Genomic DNA, 21,449 nt, shown 5'->3' on the forward strand with positions numbered 1-21,449 from the left:
TACCTAGGAATGAACCTATCTAAGGAGGTAAAAGACCTGTACTCAGAAAACTATAAGACACTGATGAAAGAAATCAAAGATGACACAAACAGATGAAGAAGATATACCATGTTCTTGGACTGGAAGAATCAATACTGTGAAAATGACTATACTACCCAAAGCTATCTACAGATTCAATGCAATCCCTATCAAATTACCAATGGCATTTTTTACAGAACTAGAACAAAAAAATCTTAAAATTTGTATGGAGACACAAAACACCCTGAATAGCCAAAGCAGTCTTGAGGGGAAAAAAACGGAGCTGGAGGAATCGGACTCCCTGGCTTCAGACTATACTACAAAGCTACAGTAATCAAGACAGTAGGGTACTGCACAAAAACAGAAATATAGATCAATGGAACAGGATAGAAAGCCCAGAGATAAACCCATGAACCTATGGTCAACTAATCTATGACAAAGGAGGCAAGGATATACAATGGAGAAAAGACAGCCTCTTTAATAAGCGGTGCTGTGAAAACTGGACAGCTACATGTAAAAGAATGAAATTAGAACACTCCCTAACACCATAAACAAAAATAAACTCAAAATGGATTAAAGACCTAAATGTAAGGCCAGACACTATCAAACTCTTAGAGGAAAACATAGGCAGAACACTCTATGACATAAATCACAGCAAGATGCTTTTTGACCCACCTCCTAGAGAAATGGAAATAAAAACAAAAATAAACAAATGGGACCTAATGAAACTTCAAAGCTTTCGTCAGCAAAGGAAACCATAAACAAGACCAAAAGACAACTCTGAGTGGGAGAAAATATTTGCAAATGAAGCAACTGACAAAGGATTAATCTCCAAAATTTACAAGCAGCTCATGCAGCTCAATATCAAAAAAACTAATAACCCAATCCAAAAATAGGCAGAAGACCTAAACACACATTTCTCCAAAGAAGATATACAGATTGCCAACAAACACGTGAAAGGATGCTCAACATCACTAATCATTAGAGAAATGCAAATCAAAACCACAATGAGGTATCACCTCACACCAGTCAGAATGGCCATCATCAAAAAATCTACAAACTATAAATGCTGGAGGGGGTGTAGAGAAAAGGGAACCCTCTTGCACTGTCGGTGGGAATGTAAATTGATACAGCCACTATGGAGAACAGTATGGAGGATCCTTAAAAAACTAAAAATATAACTATCATATGACCCAGCAATCCCACTACTGGGCATATACCCTGAGAAAACCATAATTCAAAAAGAGTCATGTACCCAAATGTGCACTGCAGCTCTACTTACAATATACAGGACATGGAAGCAACCCAGGTGTCCATCAACAGATGAATGGATAAAGAAGATATGGCACATATATACAATGAAATATTACTCAGGAATATAAAAAGAAACGAAATTGAGTTATTTGTAGTGAGGTGGATGGACCTAGAGACTGTCATACAGAGTGAAGTAAGTCAGAAAGAGAAAAACAAATACGGTATGCTAACACATATATATGGAATCTAAAAAAAAAAAAAAAAAAAAAAAGAATGATTCTGAAGAACCTAAGGGCAGGACCAGAATAAAGACGCAGATGTAGAGAATGGACCTGAGGACATGGGGAGGGGGAAGGGTAAGCTAGGACGAAGTGAGAGAGTGGCATGGACATATATACACTACCAAATGTAAAATAGATAGCTAGTGGGAAGCAGCCGCATAGCACAGGGAGATCAGCTTGGTGCTTTGTGGCCACCTAGAGGGGTGGGATAGGGAGGGTGGGAGGGAGACGCAAGAGGGAGGAGATATGGGGATATATGTATAGCTGATTCACTTTGTTATACAGCAGAAACTAACACACCATTGTAAAGCAATTATACTCCAATGAAGATGTTAAAAAAATAAATAAAGACCTCTGGATGGAAAAAGAACAATTGAAAAGCTGGCATAATTTTCTAGCTAATTTGAACTTTAAAAGATAATGCATCCTAATAACAAGAGCACTGTACGTCAGACAGACACCTGAAAACCACCGAGATCCTTTCTACTGTCTTACTGAGTCCTCCTCTGTGCCTCTATCCAGGTTTATTTTCATCTTCACCACCTCTCATCCTCCCTAGAATACTGCTCAGACCTAACTGATTTTCATATAGCCAGCTCACTCAAAGTTCCAAATAAATTAATTTATGAAATTGTACTATATTCTATGTAGATATGTCATAAACACACTCAAACAGTACAGAGAGTACAGCCTGGGGAAAAACAGATGACCAATGAGTGGGAAAAAGATGACTTCACTTGCTTCCTACCCCGAGAACTGTAGAAGATCTCTCCATCTGAACTCCTCCCGCAAGATTTTATTCCCTACAGACAACTCTTACAGTGCTCTGAACTATAAACAAGTACACACGCCTAATCTCAGAGGGAGTAGGCTCCCAGACAAAAAACATGTCTTCTATGTCTGTATTCACCATGAGCCTAAGACAATACCTTGAACAGGATGGGGCAAAACACAAGTTGAATTACTGAATTACTGAATTAACGTAAATGAAAACAGTTGAGGGTGGAAGAGGAGGAGAGAAAAAAAAAAAGCTGAGAGGATACATCAAAGAGAAAGGAGAAGGGAAGGAGCAAAAGAAGAGAAAAAAGAAAACTTGTGAAGGAAATTCTTTTTGTTAGAGTAGGATTACTTTTTTTAAATTGAGAGTTGGAAAAAGCCATTGCTATGCACCTCATATCACAGCTATCAACACTAGTCTTTTTTGTGTGTGTTTTAACATCTTTATTGGGGTATAATTGCTTTACAATGGTGTGTTAGTTTCTGCTGTATAACAGTGAATCAGCTATACATATAGCTCCTCCCTCTTGCGTCTCCCTCCCACCCTCCCTATCCCACCCCTCTAGGTGGTCACAAAGCACCTAGCTGACCTCCCTGTGCTATGCGACTGCTTCCCACTTGCTATCTATTTTGCGTTTGGTAGTGTATATATGTCCATGCCACTCTCTCACTTCGTCCCACCTTACCCTTCCCCCTCTCCATGTCCTCAAGTCCATTCTCTATGTCTGCATCTTTATTCCTGTCCTGCCTGTAGGTTTTTCAGAACCATTTTTTTTTTTAGATTCCATATATATGTGTTAGCATATGGTATTTGTTTTTCTCTTTCTGACTTACTTCACTCTGTATGACAGTTTCTAGGTCCATCCACCTCACTACAAATAACTCAGTTTTGTTTCTTTTTGTGGCTGAGTAATATTCCATTGTATATATGTGCCACATCTCCTTTATCCATTCATCTGTCGATGGACACTGAGGTTGCTTCCATGTCCTGGCTATTGTGAATAGAGCTGCAGTGAACACTGTGGTACATGCTTTTTGAATTATGGTTTTCTCAGGGTATATGCCCAGTAGTGGGATTGCTGGGCCATATGGTAGTTCTAGTTTTAGTTTTTTAAGGAACCTCCATACTGTTCTCCATAGTGGCTGTATCAGTTTACATTCCCACCAACAGTGCAAGAGTGTTCCCTTTTCTCCACACCCTCTCCAGCATTTATCAACACTGGTCTTTAAACTGTCATTATAAACACCTTAAAATATCTCCCAACCCTTGATATTCAAAGTGTGGCCTCGCACTGCAACTACAGTATTCTCTTTCTGACCAGCAGAATCCAAGCCCCCACTTCAAACCTACAAGTTTCTGGGTGATTTATGGCTGTTAAAGTTTGAGAAGCACCACCTACACCATTCAAGTCCTTTCTGTTGTACTAAACTTGTGTTTTATTTAAATGGACCAGTAGCTAACAATTGAAAAATCTCTGATTAGAGGAAACTGATCATTGTAATTGGATTTGATCTGTATGTATTTAACTTTAGGTTAAGTTATTAATTAGAGAGTAATTTGGCCTGGAAGGTATACCACAAAACTTTGTAACTAGTCATAACAACATGATAAAAAGAAATTGCGCATTAGGTCAGTGACATCCTCAAGAACTCAATTTTGTTCCTTCATGCGTAGCACCGGGCTTGGAATGACAGGTGTGGCCAGTGTTTCCTGACTGAATAAAATAAATGAATTTTTACAATCAGATACCTAGGGCTGACAATCTTGGGGTCATCTGGCCAAACAACCTCATTTTAAAGACGAGCAAACTAGAAATCCTGAGAGATTCAAAAGCAAGCAAGCTAAACGAGCCAAAATATGCCGCATCTCACTGTTTCCCTTTTTGTTCCTTTCCTAGGAATGTGTTAGAAAAGTGACTGTAAGTATTCTAATAAAATGACTGTGGGCTCTTAAAGAAGTGATAGGGTAAAAAGGTGCCTAGGACTAGGAAGAAGAGACTGGCAAAGGTGAATGAGGTTGGACAAAACTATTTTTCTAAGCCTAATATACTTTTGGTCAGGCCAATGAATTAATCAATTTAATCTGCTGAAAAATAAATCTGAAGGAATTCTCAGAAAAAGAAACATGAGCTGCATGAAAATGTTACAAACCAAGGGAGACCGCACATAACTAACTTAAATCTCCACAGGCTTATTTCCTGTTCAAGTATGACCTCCTGGGATAAGTTTTACTGCAGTGTTCATTACCAGATGACTTTTGGTTTTAAGAGAAGCCAAGGGCAAGTTGGAAATATGATTCTTAACTAAACATAAAAAAACCAAAAACCAGAACAAAAATCCCCCTGCGGCTGTTTCTCATTTGTTTGTAATCAGAATGCGGGCTTGCAGAGGAAACACACCAATTTCTGTAAGCAAAAATATAACGACCCAGTCACGTCCTCAAAACAAGCCAACATACAAACTTCACAGCCGGATCCAGCTGTGCTGCGCAGGAGCCAGGAATTTATTCTAAGAGCAGATAGATCAAAACGGCGAACGCAAGACAAGCCAGATTTCAATCAAAAAGAAAAGGGTGTGCCCTACTTCTTTTTTCTCTTCTTCTTTGCAACTTTCACCCAGCAGAAACCTTTGAAGGAGTCTTGGTGAAAAAAACCTTTTCAGACGCTAGTCCCCAGAGCTACACCTCGGTGGGGTGGAAAGGGTAGGCACCGCGAGCTCGCACGGTCGCGGCCCGCGCAGGTTCCAGCCGGGAGGGGAAGGGTCCGGTCCCGAACCCGGCAAGGCCGGGCCCCCGAGTGATTCATCAGCAACTCGGGATTCGCGCGCCTCCACCGCGGGCAACGCCCAGCGCGTCCCACGGCTCCTACTCCGGCCCGTTAGCCCCGAAGCAGACCCCAGCGTCCCCTCGCTCCCCGAGAGGGACTGGTAGGGAAGGAGATCACAGCCTGGCAGTTGGAAGGCAACCTCTCCCGCCTCAGCCACCATGGCCGGTGCGACTCCCTGCCCGCGCCCGCAGACGTACTTCCTGGAAAGCACTGGCTTGGCTTACCTGACTGGAGCCCGCTAGGGCCACCGACCTCCTTCACAGACCCACAGGGACGGCCTGCCGCTCAGTTCCCAGTACCCGCCCGTCTGCCTGCTGCCGCCTCCCAGGGAGTTGTCTGATACACCGCCGGCAGCTCCCCCAACTCGACGGCCCTGGTTCCACTCCGCCGCCTATGCGCGTGCGCACTCCCAGGTCGCGGGGCATCCTGGGAGTTGTAGTTCGAGCGAGGAGGGCGCGGCTCAGCGCAGACCCTGGTCTTTTCTGTGTGCAGGACTTTGGAAGTGGCTGCGGATACCAAGCCTTACACCAGCCTGAGAAAACGTACTTTACTAGTGGAAATATCTACCTTGCACCCTTTGGGAGCTATAAACAGCAGCTAGAGGCTCCTTAGTATAGATTTCCTCTTTACTTTGACTTTCAGTCAAGAGGGACGCAAGGCAGGACTTGTGTTGTACCCTTCGTTGCTAATGTGAGGACATAACATCGAGACCTTTAAACTTGTCGTGAAAAAATGATAGAAAAGGAAACAGGCCAACCACGAGAGGGACGTAAATCAGGCGGATGTCACCTCAAGCGCATAGTGGCCCTAGTGATTTCCTTAGGTTTGCAACCAGGGGTGATGTCGCCGCGATCAGTTTCCACCCCATCCCATCTTTGCATTCCAGCTTCAAGCTGCACGACAGGCAGTGGAACTGGGCTGATGTAAGTGGGAGAAAAAAGTAGAAGCGCTGCTTAAAGGGGGGATCTGGGGCAGGTGGGCACTCTGAAGGCGAAGAGGAAGACAGCGGGAATACTTCAGATGGCAGCTCTAGGGTGGCCTATGAAATGGCTGCCTTTTGTCCAGGGCTCTGAGGATAGGGGACAGCCACGGCCTTGCATTCATTCCTTTAATCACTCACTGGTAATTTTCCTGGCCTGCTCTTCAGGAATAAACCATTCCCCGGGGTAATGCTCAGCTTTGATACGCCTTCTCAAAGAATACAGCCAGATAGAGGATTGAAGTGCCTGCTTGAGACACATTCCAGCTACACCCAGTGTGGGAGCCGACTAATTGTTAAGCCTCCCCTGGCATTTACTTCTTCCCCTCAGAGCAGGGAGCACCCCAGGTAAACACCCTGGAATTTCATGCAATTAACATCCACTAATTCTAGCAATGAAGATCACTGACGATTTGGAGTTCTTCAGGAAAAAGAAAGAAAGAAAGAGAAAAAAGGAAAAAAAAACCCTCCAAAATGCAAATACACTTAGGAGGCAATTAACATTAAATTTTGTGCCATTGCATCTTATTTTCTATAGCATCTTCGTGGGAATCAATTTCTCAAATATTCTTGGAGATAATAGCTGAGAGCAATTTCCTACATATTCAGGTTCAACTAATATTTATTGAATATTTAACCCACGCCAAGAACTGTGCCAGCACTCCCTTTATAATATCTCATCCAATCCTCTAAATAACCCTGCAAAGAATATAGTAGTATCTTCCATTTCTACAGATGAGAAAACTAAGACCCAGAAAAGTTAAGTAATCTGTGCAAGGTCACACAGCCAGTAACTGGAGATCTAGAAATGAAGTACAAGTAGCCTGACTTAAATTCTAGCATGCTTTCCACTGTTGATCAGACTGTCTCCTAAATTTCATCAAATTCTTTAAAGTAAGATCATCTGTGACCATGTCCAAGGTACATAAAAAAAAATTCTCTAACACAGTCCAGGGAGATGGTGTTCTGACTGGATGAGCTGAATATCTGGATTCATTTGGTAGATCTGTATTTCATTATAAGTTAATATATAGGTGTTATGCTAACTGGCAAGTCTCTTGTGAGTTCCTGCTACACCTCTGGGGAAACTGACAAAATAGAGTTCCTGAAAAAGCAAAGCAGAGAACCATGGTTATCCAGATATGGTTTATTTTAAGAAGGACTTTCCTTTACAGCAATATGGCTTCTTCTGCTTTGCTCTTTAAGAAGCAGAGACGGCTTTTAATTCAATGTCTGACTGATTTAAACTATGACACATTTCCTCCCTGACCTTCCAATATGGGGTATTAGGCATACATTAAATATATTTTCTTTTTTAGCTCTTTAAGTTTTTCCTAACAAATGCCTTCATCTTATTCTAATTCTTTTTTCTAAAATAAAGTGATGTGATGATGGATTCTTTCCTTTTCTTCAGACAAGTGTTATCATATTGTAATCACAAGACTCACAAATATGAATCGCCTAAACCCGTATACATTAAATACCACATATGGTACCAGACGTATTAAGAATAACATCCTAGTATTGGATAAAATTATAAAAAAATAGAACCTTCCTCACTGCTTTCTCTCTCTAACTACAATCTATTCTGTATACCAGTGCCAGAATGACCTTTTTAAAATAAATCAGATCATGTCACCCTCCTGCTCCAAACCACTTAGGGCTTCCCAACACATTTCCTTTGGAAAGGAAAGGAAATTCCTTTACAATTAAATCCACCCCCACCAGTCCTTACATGAAAATTTTTATTTCCTACCACACATACACTCTTTTGCTCTACTCCAGTCACAGGGGCCTCCCTGAGGTTTCTCAATCCTGCCAAGTTATTTTCTCACTTCAAGTTCTTTCTACTACATAGGAGAATGCGTCCCTCCCAAATACTCGTGGCTCACACCCTCATTTTCATGAAGGTTCTGTTCAAATGTCACCTCTGAAAGGTCTTCTCTGATCCTCTTACCCTGTCTTTCTCTTTACTTGCTTTGTCTTCTTAGCACCTGTCACTCCCTAACATCTTGCTTTATTTACTCATGTAAGCTTAAGGAGTTTGCATCATTTACCCCTCTCTCCCTAGCATCTGCAGCAATGCCTGACATACAATAGGTATTCAATAAATATTTGTAAATAAATGAGTAACTTTCCCTCCCCTCCTGCGCATGAGTGGGATACAGAGCCACAAGGTTCATGGTAAATGCCAGCCAAGGTCCTGATGCAGCTATAAACAGCAGCTGTGAGAGGGTTTGGCTCCACAGGACAAGATCCAGTGAAACTCATCCTGAAGTGGGGACAGAGCTCTCTTAAAAGGACTACACTTTATGGGTTGCCATTATTAGCTTACGGTTAGAAAAAGCACAGTTCTAGAAGATGGAAAAAAAGGCAAAACCTGAAAATTATATTTACATAAATAAGTGAAAAGGTTAATCCACTAAATGCCTGTGGTGGATTGCAATATTGTTCCCAACTATTTGCTCTCCCGTAGAGGAAAAGACTACCTTACCCACTGTTATATGACTTGCAGTGCCTCTCTTCAGGCTTCTTTTCCTTCTTTCTTCACAAAAATACTGTCATATTGTAATCGCAAAGCTTACAAACATGAATTTGCTTTGGCCAATAAAATGAATTGAAGCGACAATACGACAGCTTTGAGTGGAGGCTTTAAGAGTGCCATTTCCTACTCGTGTGCTTACTCTTTCCTTCCACCAAGAGAATGGCATGTCCCAAATAGTCTTGTCCTTCTGCCTGGGTTTTAGAATGAGAAGTCACATGGAATCAGAGCCTCGGCTGAACACAGGTGCTGATGTGTAATGCGAGCAAGAAGTAAACAGAGATTTAGGTTTGTTTGTTACTATAGACTGACCTAGCAAAGCTGACTACTACAGTGCCTATTCCATGACAGGCGATCCTCTGAAATAAAAGTGGTCTGGCACCCCTCCCCCACACATTTAATCCCACTTCAAGTAATGGAAAACAGTTTGTTTAAGTTCAACATAGGAAAGAGAACATATCTGAGACTGTTAGGTAAAATATTTGAATAAGGAAAAGAGTACACATCCTGTTAGTTTTCAGGGTTTTGTCAGAGTGCAAGTGATTGACAAAATGACACTGTGACTTTACTTAATGTATTACAAGCCCTAAGTAGTGTTATCTTTAAACTTCCTGCCAGAGTAACTCATAAAGCGTGTCACACTGAATCATCATTTGCAAATTAATGCCAGCAGCAATTTTCTTGTTATCAAAAGTTCCTTTAGGAAATAGTTTCCTTGATATACTGAAGTTTTTTTTTTTTTTTAACGTGTTTTATAGGAGAACTGAGAAAACTTAAGCTAAAGACATCAAGTTGTAACTAAAAGGTAAGGATTTCATTCCTGGGAGCTTGGAGTTGGTTAAAGCAGTGGGAGGGAGGAATCAGAGAAGACAAACACCATAGCTGGGGTGCACAATTTTATAGAAAGGATTCAGGCAAAGCCTTTAGCTTGAAATATCTTTCCCTAGCACCCCATCTCTGCTTGTTAGAAGCTTCCTCATGTTTCATTGCCCGTCTCAAATGCCTGTTTCTGACTCAAACTTCCCTAAGGCCATCAGCTGGAATTGATTTTGCCATTCCTTATATTTTCATACCCTACTGTGCCTCCGCTGAAGGTGCATTAAATGCATATTTCAGCTAAGTGCCAAAGGGCTGAGAATTTAAATTTTCAGCTGAAGCCAAGGCTGCTCACAGATATCACTATCAAAAAAATAAACTTCTGGATACACAAATAAACTTAAATTTTGATGCCAAAAGTTAAATTATTGTTTTAATATTATTTAAAATGTTAGTGCTAAAATAGTAAAGTTTAACATAGTATAACATAGGAACAATAATTTCCCAGTTCTGTGAGCTGTTAGACTCTCCTACAGTCACTGGAGAGCCAGATTTCGGCAGAGGCGAGTGGATGAACAGAGCCATGTCCTAAATGGAACTAAATAAGAATTAAATTCTGGTTTTAAATTATACATGCTAGGTACACCAAAGATTTCTATAAAGAATAATAGTATGGGCTTCCCTGGTGGCGCAGTGGTTGAGAGTCCGCCTGCCGATGCAGGGGACACGGGCTCGTGCCCCGGTCCGGGAAGATCCCACATGCCGCAGAGCGGCTGGGCCCGTGGGCCATGGCCGCTGAGCCTGCGCATCTGGGGCCTGTGCTCCGCGGCGGGAGAGGCCACAGCAGTGAGAGGCCCGCTACCGCCAAAAAAAAAAAAAAAAAGAATAATAGTATGATGTAATCTCTACTTATCTTTCCTTGTATTATTATTTTAAAATTTTAAGCATATATTGACTAAAAATGATATTGTTGTTCTTCCTAAGTTATCTAACTAATGCACTCTCTTTATATTTGTAGTAACTGTCAACCTATTTCCCTACTTATCTACTTGAAAGTTCTTAATACTTTTTAATAATTTTTGAATTAATTTATTTTTAATCAATGTTGAAGACAAAAGAAACCTTTCACAGTCAGCAATTATTACAGCATTTTACTTATCCAATTAGCAATATACATTTATATTTGATAGAATTTCAAGAAATAAATAACAGATTTTTCACTCAATCTAGAATACCTGCCTATATCTGAAAATCAATATTCATAAAATAATAGCAAATTTAAATGACATACTTTGTTCTTATCAGTGACACTGTTGACTGATTATATATAAGCATTACCTTTAAAAATACCTATCACCAACCATGCCAAAGTTTAAGGATGATGGGAATAATATTGAAGTAGGCATTCCAAAAGCTGAGGCCCAAAGCCCAGGACAAATAACAGATTTCTGGACAAATATCAAGACTCTTTGTCTACTGTCACTGAAGCTAGAGTTGGCTTTTAGGCAGGCACATTCTACTTCTTACAGTTAAGCTTTTAGTCAACACCAAAGTCTTTATCCACACAGATGGCAATTAACTCACATTTTCCCCATTCTATTTTTGTAGTTGACTTTTTGGATTAAAAGTAGAAAACTAGAGACTTCCCTGGTGGCACAGTGAATAAGAATCCGCCTGCCAATGCAGGGGACATGGGTTCGATCCCTGGTTCAGGAAGATCCCACATGCCGCAGAGCAACTAAGCCCATACGCCACAACTACTGAGCCTGTGCTCTAGAGCCAGCGAGCCACAACTACTGAGCCCGTGTGCCACAACTACTGAAGCCCACGCGCCTAGAGCCCGAGCTCCGCAACAAGAGAAGCCACCGCAATGAGAAGCCCGTGCACGGCAACGAAGAGTAGCCCCCGCTTGCCATGTGCAGCAGCCAAGACCCAACGCAGCCAAAAATAAATAAATTTATATATATATAAAAAAAGTAGAAAACTACTATTGTTTCTATTCAATTTCATCTGATTAGATACAGGCTTGGATTTTGGCCTGTCCAGATAGTTTTGAACCTGTCGAAGTATTCCTTATCTCTCCCAGTGCCCATTAGTTAAAGACTCAGTCTGTATTCTATGGGTATCACATCTAAATTACTGATGAACTGCTAACCAAAACTCATCAAGGAAAGACCAAGGTAGTGGCTAAGCCCTCCTGGTTGAAATTCTTCCATTCATCAGCCTTTACTTATGATCATGAGTCAAAAAAAAAAAAAAAAAGACTGTTTAAACCAGTCATTTAACTATTTAGTTGAACTGTTATACAGCCCACATTTCTCAAGGGCGTTGAGACTTTCTCAAATGTCTTGATGAAATCCAAACACAGTACATTCTTTTGACTGTACTCTCATGATTTCCTATCATTTAATATAAGTGAATCTGTGCTACCTGTTAGAGATCACTGCTTCACTTCTAAGTGCTTACAAACCACTAAAGTGGAAATACTTTTCTAAAATTTTGCTCAGGATTGATAAGTTCAGTGGTCTACAATTTGGAGACCTCCCCCACCTCCACCCGGCCTCCACCACCACGCCTTTTGAGTCATGCATTGATTTTCCTACATCATCTCCCTTCTTACGTTGGTTGGGCCAAAGCACAGCCCCGCCTCATTCAAGCTCATGTACATCTAGTTCCTACAGAGGCCCTGTGATATGTGGGATACTTGCAGGAAGCTGTGAGCATCTGATTGTGTTCCCTGACTGGTGGGCTGGGAAGTGAGCTGTTAGCTGAGGCAGGGAGGGTGTGGGGCACCACTTCTTACAGCCCCAGAGAAAGGCTGAATGATCAAACTGAGAGAGGGTGGTCCATAACAGAGTCAAGTCTAATAGACAACAGACCCAAAGTCAAGGAGTCACTGCTCAAAGCCAGACTGCCAAATCCAAAGGAGGGCACCCAGAAAGCAGGGCAAGTACAAGCAAGTTGAAACATCAGGGAATTCATGAGGAGCTAAATGAGAGGGTGGGTCAGGAGTAACTTCTGAGTCAGCTGTATCTAATTTATATTTGATTCTTGGAGTGATGGGGGAGGGCCTGTCTGCCAGAAGGGAATGGACAGTGGAAACACAAAAATGAGTAAGATTCAGTCCTCCTTAAAATTCCTGACATTGTCAGCATTAAACGGAGAACTTTGTTGCTGTTAATATCCATGGATATTAATTTAGGTTAGAATTTAGGATACTAATACCTAAGTGCCTTCTGTATGCCAGGCACTGCTCTAAGTATTTTTACACATGAATCCTCATAATAGTCCTACTGTGAAGTACGACTGTGATTCCTATTTCAGAGGTGAGGAGACTGAAGCTAGGTAATTTGCAGAATTTCACACAACTAACAGAAGTGAGATCTGAACTGGGCAAGTCTGACCCCAAAGTGCACACCTGTAACTCCCATTCATTACAGCCTCATAGACTGAGAGAATTCTTCAAAGAAAATAATTACTTTACCTCCTTGACCATGAAAAGGTGTGAGACAGCAAATATAGAAATTAGATACAGGCCTTCTATGCCTCTTCTTGGACCTCATCGTCAGTCTAAGTGACAGAGAGTTCGGGCAGCGTTCAGCAGGGTGGCAGAAAGAGTAGGTTTTCTTGTTTTTCCGGGACAAGCCTTTACAATGTAACTTTATTTTTAGTGTTCCCTGTTTTGAATCCCAGCATAGCTTACAAAAAATTTAATTCCAAAGTTAATATAAAAAATTCAAGGTAAAACACTTAACCCATTTGGGGTTAAGTATAGCTGTATTCTTGCTCCCATTTATTCTAACAAATGTTAACTGTTTAGCTGAATGTGTGTGTCTGTGTATTTTCGTTTTAATAAGGAGGTCTTGTTTCTCCTCTGGCTACTTCTGGTTGTCTGTCTACTTCTTATCTTCCTCATAATAAGGGCACTCTATGGTCCTTTCTAGCAAATGTACTTTTCTAATATGAGAACATGGTGCCAATCATTTATTTTAAAGAGACAATGTGTCTTAAAATTATCTAGATTAAATCAGTCTTTACTTTCATCTTAAAAGAAAAGTTTATTATTCCTAATGTTCTGTACACTTTCACTTGGAAACTTCATTCCAGACACAGATGAATACATTACATCTTTGAAAGCAGAAAGATCTTGATTAATTAAAACAGTATACCTTTACCTTAGCATTAGGTCAGGCTGGCAAATTCCAAAAGGTCAAACACTGCACCTATCTGTGCCGACTGGGATCCTTATTAATTATCATGGTAAAAGTATTTCACGTTTCATACATTTTGCTTTTTTACACATTTATTTCCCACATAATGTTCAATTTCACATTTAAAAGGCAAATTAATCTTTAATTTCCTAATGAATATAATCAATGTCTACCTGTGAAAAGTTTCAAAATGAAAAATGAAACTATGTGGATTTATCAATAACTGCTTAGCCAGATAAATGTTGCCAATATAAGTTTAAACAGCTTACAAAGTATTATTTCCTTTGTTCTCTTCAAAACAATACAGGTACACATAAGGTCACACATTACAGGCATCTGAACTGGTAAGATATTACACATTGGTGGCATGCAAGTATTTTACATTTTTAAATGCAGTGAAAAATGCTGCTTATTTGTTTTCTTTAAATAGATGAAACAGAATTAAGATAAAGTTTTAATTAAAATATAAATATCATTCCATGAATATAGTGGGGTTTTTTAAAACCAAAGTGGCAGAGATGAGAATTTTAGTTCTGAATAATTTCTTTCTTAACTAAAGATTGTCACTGGCAAAATTTGGTACTAAAATAAAATTTCCTTAACAAGTACATTTTCTACCCATCTCATTTCACCATATGGCCAATTCTTAACTATCCACATTTAGATTATCCATGGGAAAGTTGTAATCCTGGTCCAGCTTCTCCCAATCACACAGTGTACTTCTGATTCTGATTGGCTTCTCTCTGTTATCCAGTCAATATGTGCTCAGTCAGACACAGACACAGACACAGACACACACACACACATACACACACTCTCTCTCTCTCTCTCTCTTTCTCCCTAAATAAAAACCTGTGAAAAACATGCCATGTTTACTGTGCTCAGTTTCTTTCTTTGCATTTCCTCCTCTCTTTCTCCACCATGAGAAATAAAATATGAGGAGAAAATATCATACATTTTAAAATGTCAAAAAGGCTGCTCCTCCAGAACTATTCTGAAAACAGTAAAAACCGCTGCAGAGGAACAAATAACTCTGCGGATTGTTCAGACCTCTTCCTCTGAACAAAGCCTATGGAGGAGAGATGGAGCCACAAGGGAGGCACTGCGCACCCGCACCCACGTTCAGAGGCAATGGAAACATTTAGAATCACAGGATTGTAACATCTGGGGGCTGGAAGGGACCTTAGAGAGCATCTAACTCACTTCATTTTACAAATGAAATGAAGACAAGATAGATGGAAAGACCTGCCCAAAGAAACACATAGCTGACATACAAATCAGTACTATTTTCCAAAAATATCACTTGGTGGAAAATTGAGCATAATTCTTGAGGGGTTGGAGGATAATTCAATTCAAGCAACATTTATTAAGCACCTATTATACACAAGGCACCTTACTAGATGTTACTGAAGATGCAAAGATTGATGAGACAGTCCCTGCTTCCCAGTGCTTATGAAAGTTCCTTGAGGCTATGTTTCAATATCTTTCTTAGCAGAAAATAATACTGACCAGGACTAAGGTTGCTGGTGATAACAAAGCAGCTGATGCCCAGGAGAGCTGACCTCACAAGTAACACTTTCTCCCCTTCACCATCAGGGCTCGAGCCTGTTATACAGCTGTTGGGGCCCTAAGGACAGTCTTCTTTCCTAGGCCTCCAATCACACCTCAAATCTTAGCCTACCCCACCCCCTGAGTAGTGACAAAGCTGACAGGAGGGCAGCAGTGCGCCAGACCCTCCTCTCAACTCCTAATCACTGTTTGCTTTCCCCTTAGTGTCTCTGCAAGGGTCCTGATCACATCCCAGGGTACTGTCAAAGTGGCCCAGGAAAATGCCCACCCACATACTTCACTGGTATATCTAACACCCACTGCGCCCATCAACCACTTCTCCCACCTCTACGTGGAAGGTAAAATAATTCCAGTCCCCTACATCATACCCATGTTTTAATTCCTCATATTCAAAGAGATGTGAGAGATGTAATTGTTGGTTAGAATAAAATGGATTCAAGAGGCAGTGGAAAACATTAGTGAACAGATAATAAAAATGATCTCCCACTTTTGTATAGCCCTTTCCAGTATAGTGTTTTCATCCCATTATCTGATTATATTCTCACCACAAGTCTGTGAGGTAGTTAGTGAAGTTTATTCCCATTATAGTATAGCTGAAGAACCTAAGGCTTGAGAGACTAAGTGGCTTGCCCCAAAGTCTCCCAGCTAAGAAAGTATGGAGCCAAGTGTCCAAGTTTCTTGACTCCAAATCCAGTGCTCTTCCCCCTATATAGTCTATAATTGTCAGGCAATTGAATGAATTGCCCATGATCATATACCTGCTAAGTGTTGGTGATGGGATTAAGAGTCAGCCTCCAAACCTGTTAGTATGGTGCCCTTCCACCATACCAACTAGCAGAGCCAATGTGCTCAGAATGACTACCATGGAAGATGTCAGAGAAAAGTCTAGTCTCCTTCACCCTCTCCCAAGTCAATGATGCATCACAAAACTGGGATAACCTCTGGTACGTGTACAACCTTCCTAGCATAGTGCCCAGAGGCAGGTTATAAATTCGAACCTTGCAACTCCTCCATCCATCTAATGAATGTTTGATTATAGCTGTTAGGGGAAGATGGGAAAGAGGTAAGCTGAGCAGAGCTTACTCCTACCCTTAAGCAAATCAAAACCTTTAATTTCCATCTTCCTTCCCCACAGCACTTAGCCCCTCCACTCTACTAAACTCCTGAACCACAAAACAAAATTCAATCTGACCTAGAGTTGGGAGCAAGAACAATGAATACATCCTTAAGGTTCTGGGTACTTTTCTCTCTCCAGCTTGTTACCAGGGGGCCTGATCATGTGATTTTCATCCAGAGGGCTCACCTGAGGCTCCCAAGCATTCTCACACTTTTCCTTTGCATGTGTCTCAATCCTTGAGCATTGAGGATGGCATGGTGAGTGGTGGGGATATTTTACATGAGGAGCGTAAGGGGAAACTGCTACTGGAAGGCAGAGCTAAAATATTTCTTCTTAGTTCTCTATTCATTAAAATGAAAATAGCCGTCATTGCTTCATTAGTGGAACAGAGGAAGGAAGCTTCAGAATCATGACTTAAAACCCAACTCCAGAAACAGTTCCACCGAGTACAGGTAACATAGCACAGAACAAAGTATTCACAGCTTACTGCCCCCTGCCCATTTTTGCTTATGCAATCAATACTTCAGCTAACGATGGTATCCGCTTTTCAATAAGGCACTCTACCCCAAAACCCAGAAACACTGATCAAATTATATTAATCCAGAGTTCTCTCACTTCCTGTCTCCTTCACAGGGCCTAGAAGAGGGCTAAGTACATCATGCCCACAAAAAAAGGAAAATATCCCCAAACTCTTTTGTAAATTTTAAAGGGCTATCTTACATTTAAAACATGTTGATGCTTAAACTGGTTTCACCTTTGACTGTCTGAAATATTCTCACGGTAGTTATTCAGAACACACTGGTTTGCCTAACGCTGGTGACCTGCCAGGGGCCACCTTTCTGTCTGGAAGAGAAGCAGCTGTTCTTTTGGTTTGATGTGCCAGGCTTCCCTTAGGGAAATTGTTCTGAGGAGTATAGGCATTGGGATGCTTTCTCAGTTTTTAAATGGAGATGGGCTTTTACTGTAAGATGAACTGCGTGCTCTAAGATGGGTGAGTTGCATGAGCCCCTCCAGGTTGGTGATTCTCTACCTAACCTAGGCCCGCAGCAACTCTGAGAAGGAAAGGGGAGAGGGACTGGGAGACAGCATCTCCCTTCAATCAGGAGTCCAGCTTTGGCCAAACACCTCCTTACAGTATTTGGCGATATTTATGTACAAAATATTTATATACAATATATCCTACAAAGATGGAAGGAAGCGGCTTAATCATGTGGATGAAGATGAAAGTGCTTTCACCCATACACTTCAGGCATAGGGAGAGATTTGGTGCTGGAACAATGAAATGATTTCCAGGCTTCTGCTATTCATTCCCTAAGCGTTATCTTCCATACATGCTGGGAAATTTGGTGGTTGGTGACATAAGCCACAAACTCTAGGGAGTGATTTCACATTTCACCTGGGCCTGAAGCAACTCTAAAAAGGACAAGGGAAGTGGGTCTGGGGAGAGAGTATCTCCCTTCAATCAGTGGTCCAGATGCAGTCAAATACCCAGTTAGATATCTGGATATTTGGCAACATGCACACACGCACACACACACACGCGTGCGCGTATTTACATTATGCCCTACCAAGATGAAAGGAAGGGATTTAATCATGCTGATGAGGATAAAAGTTTCCCTTATACACTTCTGGCAGATGGGGAGATGTAGTGCTGAACTAATTATATGATCTCTCTAGACTTCCAAAATGTATCTCCTAAAAGTCATCTTCCACATATGCTGTGATGGGTGTTGGTAATAGGAGCCTGCGAGTCCAGGTGAGTGATTTTACACTTAGGGTGGGCCTGTACAAGTCTAAAAGGGGAAAGAAGGTGGTCTGGGGAGAGATGATCTCCTTTCAATCAACTGTCCAGATGTCGCCAAATATCTCGATATAATATTTGGCAAAATGCATACATATAAAAATATTTTATATACATTATGCCCCACCATGATGGATGGTAAGGGATCAATCATGCTCAGGATCACGAAAGAGCTTCTACTTACACACACTTGGCAGACAGGGAAATGAAGTCCTAGGCTAATTAAATGATTTATAGGCTCCCCGAAATGTAAGTTTATCTCCTAATAGTTATATGAATACTCACGGAAATGTCACCTTTCGAGCTACTACAAAAACACAGGTAACGATAAGATAAACTGATTAATAATAAACATTTGATTTAACAGACTCTATATACATGTGACCCAACTATTTTATAAGCTAAAAACAGTGCTAAATTTTGACAATATCCCATTATCTTGCTTTAATACTATCGACAACTGCAGCACAGTCACTATCAAGTCCTCGTTTTTTTTCTTGCTTTCTGACACGGTTTGCCAAGAATTGCTTTAGCCCCCGGTCCACAGCACCTTGGGACTGCAGGGGACACTCCGTAGGATCCAAGATTTCTTAGGGGTGAAGGCAAGAAAGAGAGTAAATGAGAAAAGAAAGGAAAAAGCCTTACTTAGAGGGGCATGTCAGCGACTCTGCACTTAAACGTATTTGCAACAAATCTAAAGGGATAGGAGAAAGACAACTAAGAGATGTGTCTTCCCTGGCAACATGGTAACCAAAACATGTATACAAAAAGAAGAAGAAGGAGAGGGAGAGGGAGGGGGAGAGAGAAAGGGAGAGGGAGAGGAAGAAGAGGAAGAAGAAGGAGGAGAAGAACTGTATACATTTTACCCAGTGGTGTGCTGCTGAATGTTTATTAACCAGCAAACTGGGGGTAGGGGAGATGGGGTGAAAGCCCTGATTTGTAATCTTTGCTAATTTCCATGGTATAAATACTCCCACCAACAAGAAGTACTGAACTTCTGAGTTGGGAAGAACTACTGAGTTGGGCAGAGATGTTTAAGCGCACACCATGATACAGTATTTCTGCCATACAGACACAGTAAGTGCAAATACTCTCAGGAGTATGAAAAATAGTAAAGTGTATTTTTGAGTGTTACTTTTGTTTTTTAACATAATTTATTTAATTGTAAGTGCATGTCATTTACTTTTTAATAATGGTTGTGTTTCACAACCAGTTTACAAAATTCTTGATAATTTAATAATGAGTAAGCCTGTGAGTTGACTCTAACATACCACACCTAAATGAGTCAGAGCGAAAGAAAAAATCAGACTGAAAACTGTCCAGTAGTAGTTGCTACATAGATAGATAGATAGATAGATAGGGAGTTGCAGTAGAAAGCTAGTTAAAGGATTTTTAGGCTTTCCAAAATTCAACACGCTCTGCTCATTATTCCCTCAAAAAGTATAAAATATTCTTATGTCTCAAAGGATTTTATTTTGTTTTCTTCTATTTTCTTTTCCAAAGGATTTTAGAGATAGAGATGTGGGCACTTATAATACAGGTAAATGTTCAATCTTATAAGGGCTTTCCATCCTAAACAGTTTCCACGTGCTTTATAAACTAACTAGAATAATATATGAATTGTTTTTTCAGTTATTTGTTTTACTGCTATCAAGCAACTCAGGAACACTCAATTACTTAGTAAATTCTGGATTGGGCCCACCTTCTGCCTGAGTCAGCAACTTCTTTAGTTGTCACCAGGACAAAGGATGTCACCTTTACAAGGCTCAGAATTATAAGGAAAAGAAGAAAAAAAGAGAAAGAGTTGGAAGGAAAGGAGGTGGGGAAGGGAGGCAGAGGTGCCTAAGGCAATGTCAGAGGGTCACCAAGTCCAGCCTCAGGCACTGACAGTTGTGAGCTGGTGTCAAAGGCTGCAGTCACATGTTTCCTTAGCTTAATATCGCACTGCTGCACTGCTAGACGAAAAGATTCATGCATCTACCATGCAATCATCTCAATTGTACTTTCATAGGCTTTGTCCTTGGGATGACAAACATCTGGATAAATGATAATTCACATTTTTTCCTGATGTTTGAAAATGTCTGGATGGATCATGCCACGTGGACAAAATCTGTATAATTAACTTGAATGTTCACATTTCATCCTGTGATCTTGTTGCCCTAAAGACAAAGCAATAAATGCTTCTAAAATTTGCCAAAATAATGCAATCATGTGTAACAGACAACCTTAAGGTGTGGTTATTATTGTTTTATTTAGGAATGTACTATTTTAAAAGCTTCCCTCTTGCTAAAATTTAAAAATTTGCCATCATGGCTGGAAAACTTTAAAACATCTTTGTAAAAAGTTATCCATAGAGTGATGTTAAAGATCAAATTACGTGGAATAATCAGTAAAAGTAGGTATGCTAATTCATTTCGCTACTTGTGAGTCTGGTTTGAAGCTATTTTTATGGGTGAAAGAATATTTCATACCTATTTGCTAAAGCTATGCTTACGTATCTTAATGCTGTCTTCTTTTTATGAAGACGACACCACTGATCTTCAACCAGTAGGGCATGTGCATTTAGTGATTTTTCTGGAACTAAGGGAGAATCTGTGTTAAGTTGGTCACATTTTTTCACCCAGTGAAAGATTGGCAATACTAACTCCGTATGTGGTCAGCAGAACACTTCTGATGTATTTAGCCTAACTCAAAGCTATGCATGTAAACAGAGATAGGCCTCTATCTTAATCACAGTTACAAACACACTTATGAACTAAGTTCCTTTCCTTTAAAAAAAAAAAAGTTCATGTAAGAAAGCAAGACCACCCAATAGGAAAGTCACTAAACCATTTTCAATTGTCACCCACTAAGATCTGCATAAGTCCGTTGGTGCAAGTTGCCAGAGGTGCCCATGAGCAAATAAAACAATCGTATATGTTTAAAAATCCAAGACAAATACGTAGTGCTAAAAAAGAATAACAATTAAATTATTAGTTGTGTGGTTAACGGAAATGAACAACCTTTGATAAAATGGTCCCAATGGAGAAGGAGAAGAGCTTTTGTTTTGAAATTGCCACCATGGTGAAATTGCCACTTCCTCTTCTTGTGGAAGTTTATCTTCGGTCTCCTTCAACTCGCTTTTTACGAACTAGGTGAGAAAGAAAGGTTTAAAAAGACAAAATGAAGGCATATTCCTTAAACTTCAGACAAACAAAAATAATCACACAGAATAGCAATCTCACACACTCGAGAACACAGTTATCAAAAATTTCAACAT

General features: G+C 40.4%; 2 protein-coding genes across 10 annotated transcripts in view; both read right to left on the minus strand.

Annotated features, from left to right (window-relative positions):
* TMOD3 (tropomodulin 3) overlaps nucleotides 1–21,270 on the minus strand; it is a 104,608-nt gene extending 83,338 nt beyond the window's left edge. For 3 of the 5 annotated variants that reach the window (XR_016392102.1, XM_022579502.3, XM_022579500.3), the window contains exon 1: nucleotides 5,380–5,488. The gene's annotated coding sequence lies outside the window, so the exon portion shown is untranslated. Of the gene's footprint in view, nucleotides 1–4,913; nucleotides 5,348–5,379; nucleotides 5,489–21,192 lie in introns of those variants that run through there. The other 2 variants (XM_089907218.1, XM_089907217.1) reach the window with 2 other exon arrangements.
* The window catches only part of TMOD2 (tropomodulin 2), an 85,304-nt gene that overhangs the window by 17,257 nt on the left and 46,598 nt on the right, over nucleotides 1–21,449 (minus strand). For all 5 annotated transcript variants that reach the window (XM_022579489.3, XM_022579490.3, XM_022579491.3 and 2 more), the window contains one exon: nucleotides 5,380–21,320. In XM_022579489.3, the coding sequence (XP_022435197.1) occupies nucleotides 21,286–21,320 (35 nt within the window). In that variant the 3' untranslated portion in view covers nucleotides 5,380–21,285. The remainder of the gene's footprint in view (nucleotides 1–5,379; nucleotides 21,321–21,449) is intronic.

The sequence above is a fragment of the Delphinapterus leucas genome, chromosome 2 (assembly GCF_059928025.1).
Source record: "Delphinapterus leucas isolate spDelLeu-1000000601 "Yukka" chromosome 2, BTC_Dleu_Yukka2, whole genome shotgun sequence".
Classification (NCBI taxonomy): domain Eukaryota; kingdom Metazoa; phylum Chordata; class Mammalia; order Artiodactyla; family Monodontidae; genus Delphinapterus; species Delphinapterus leucas.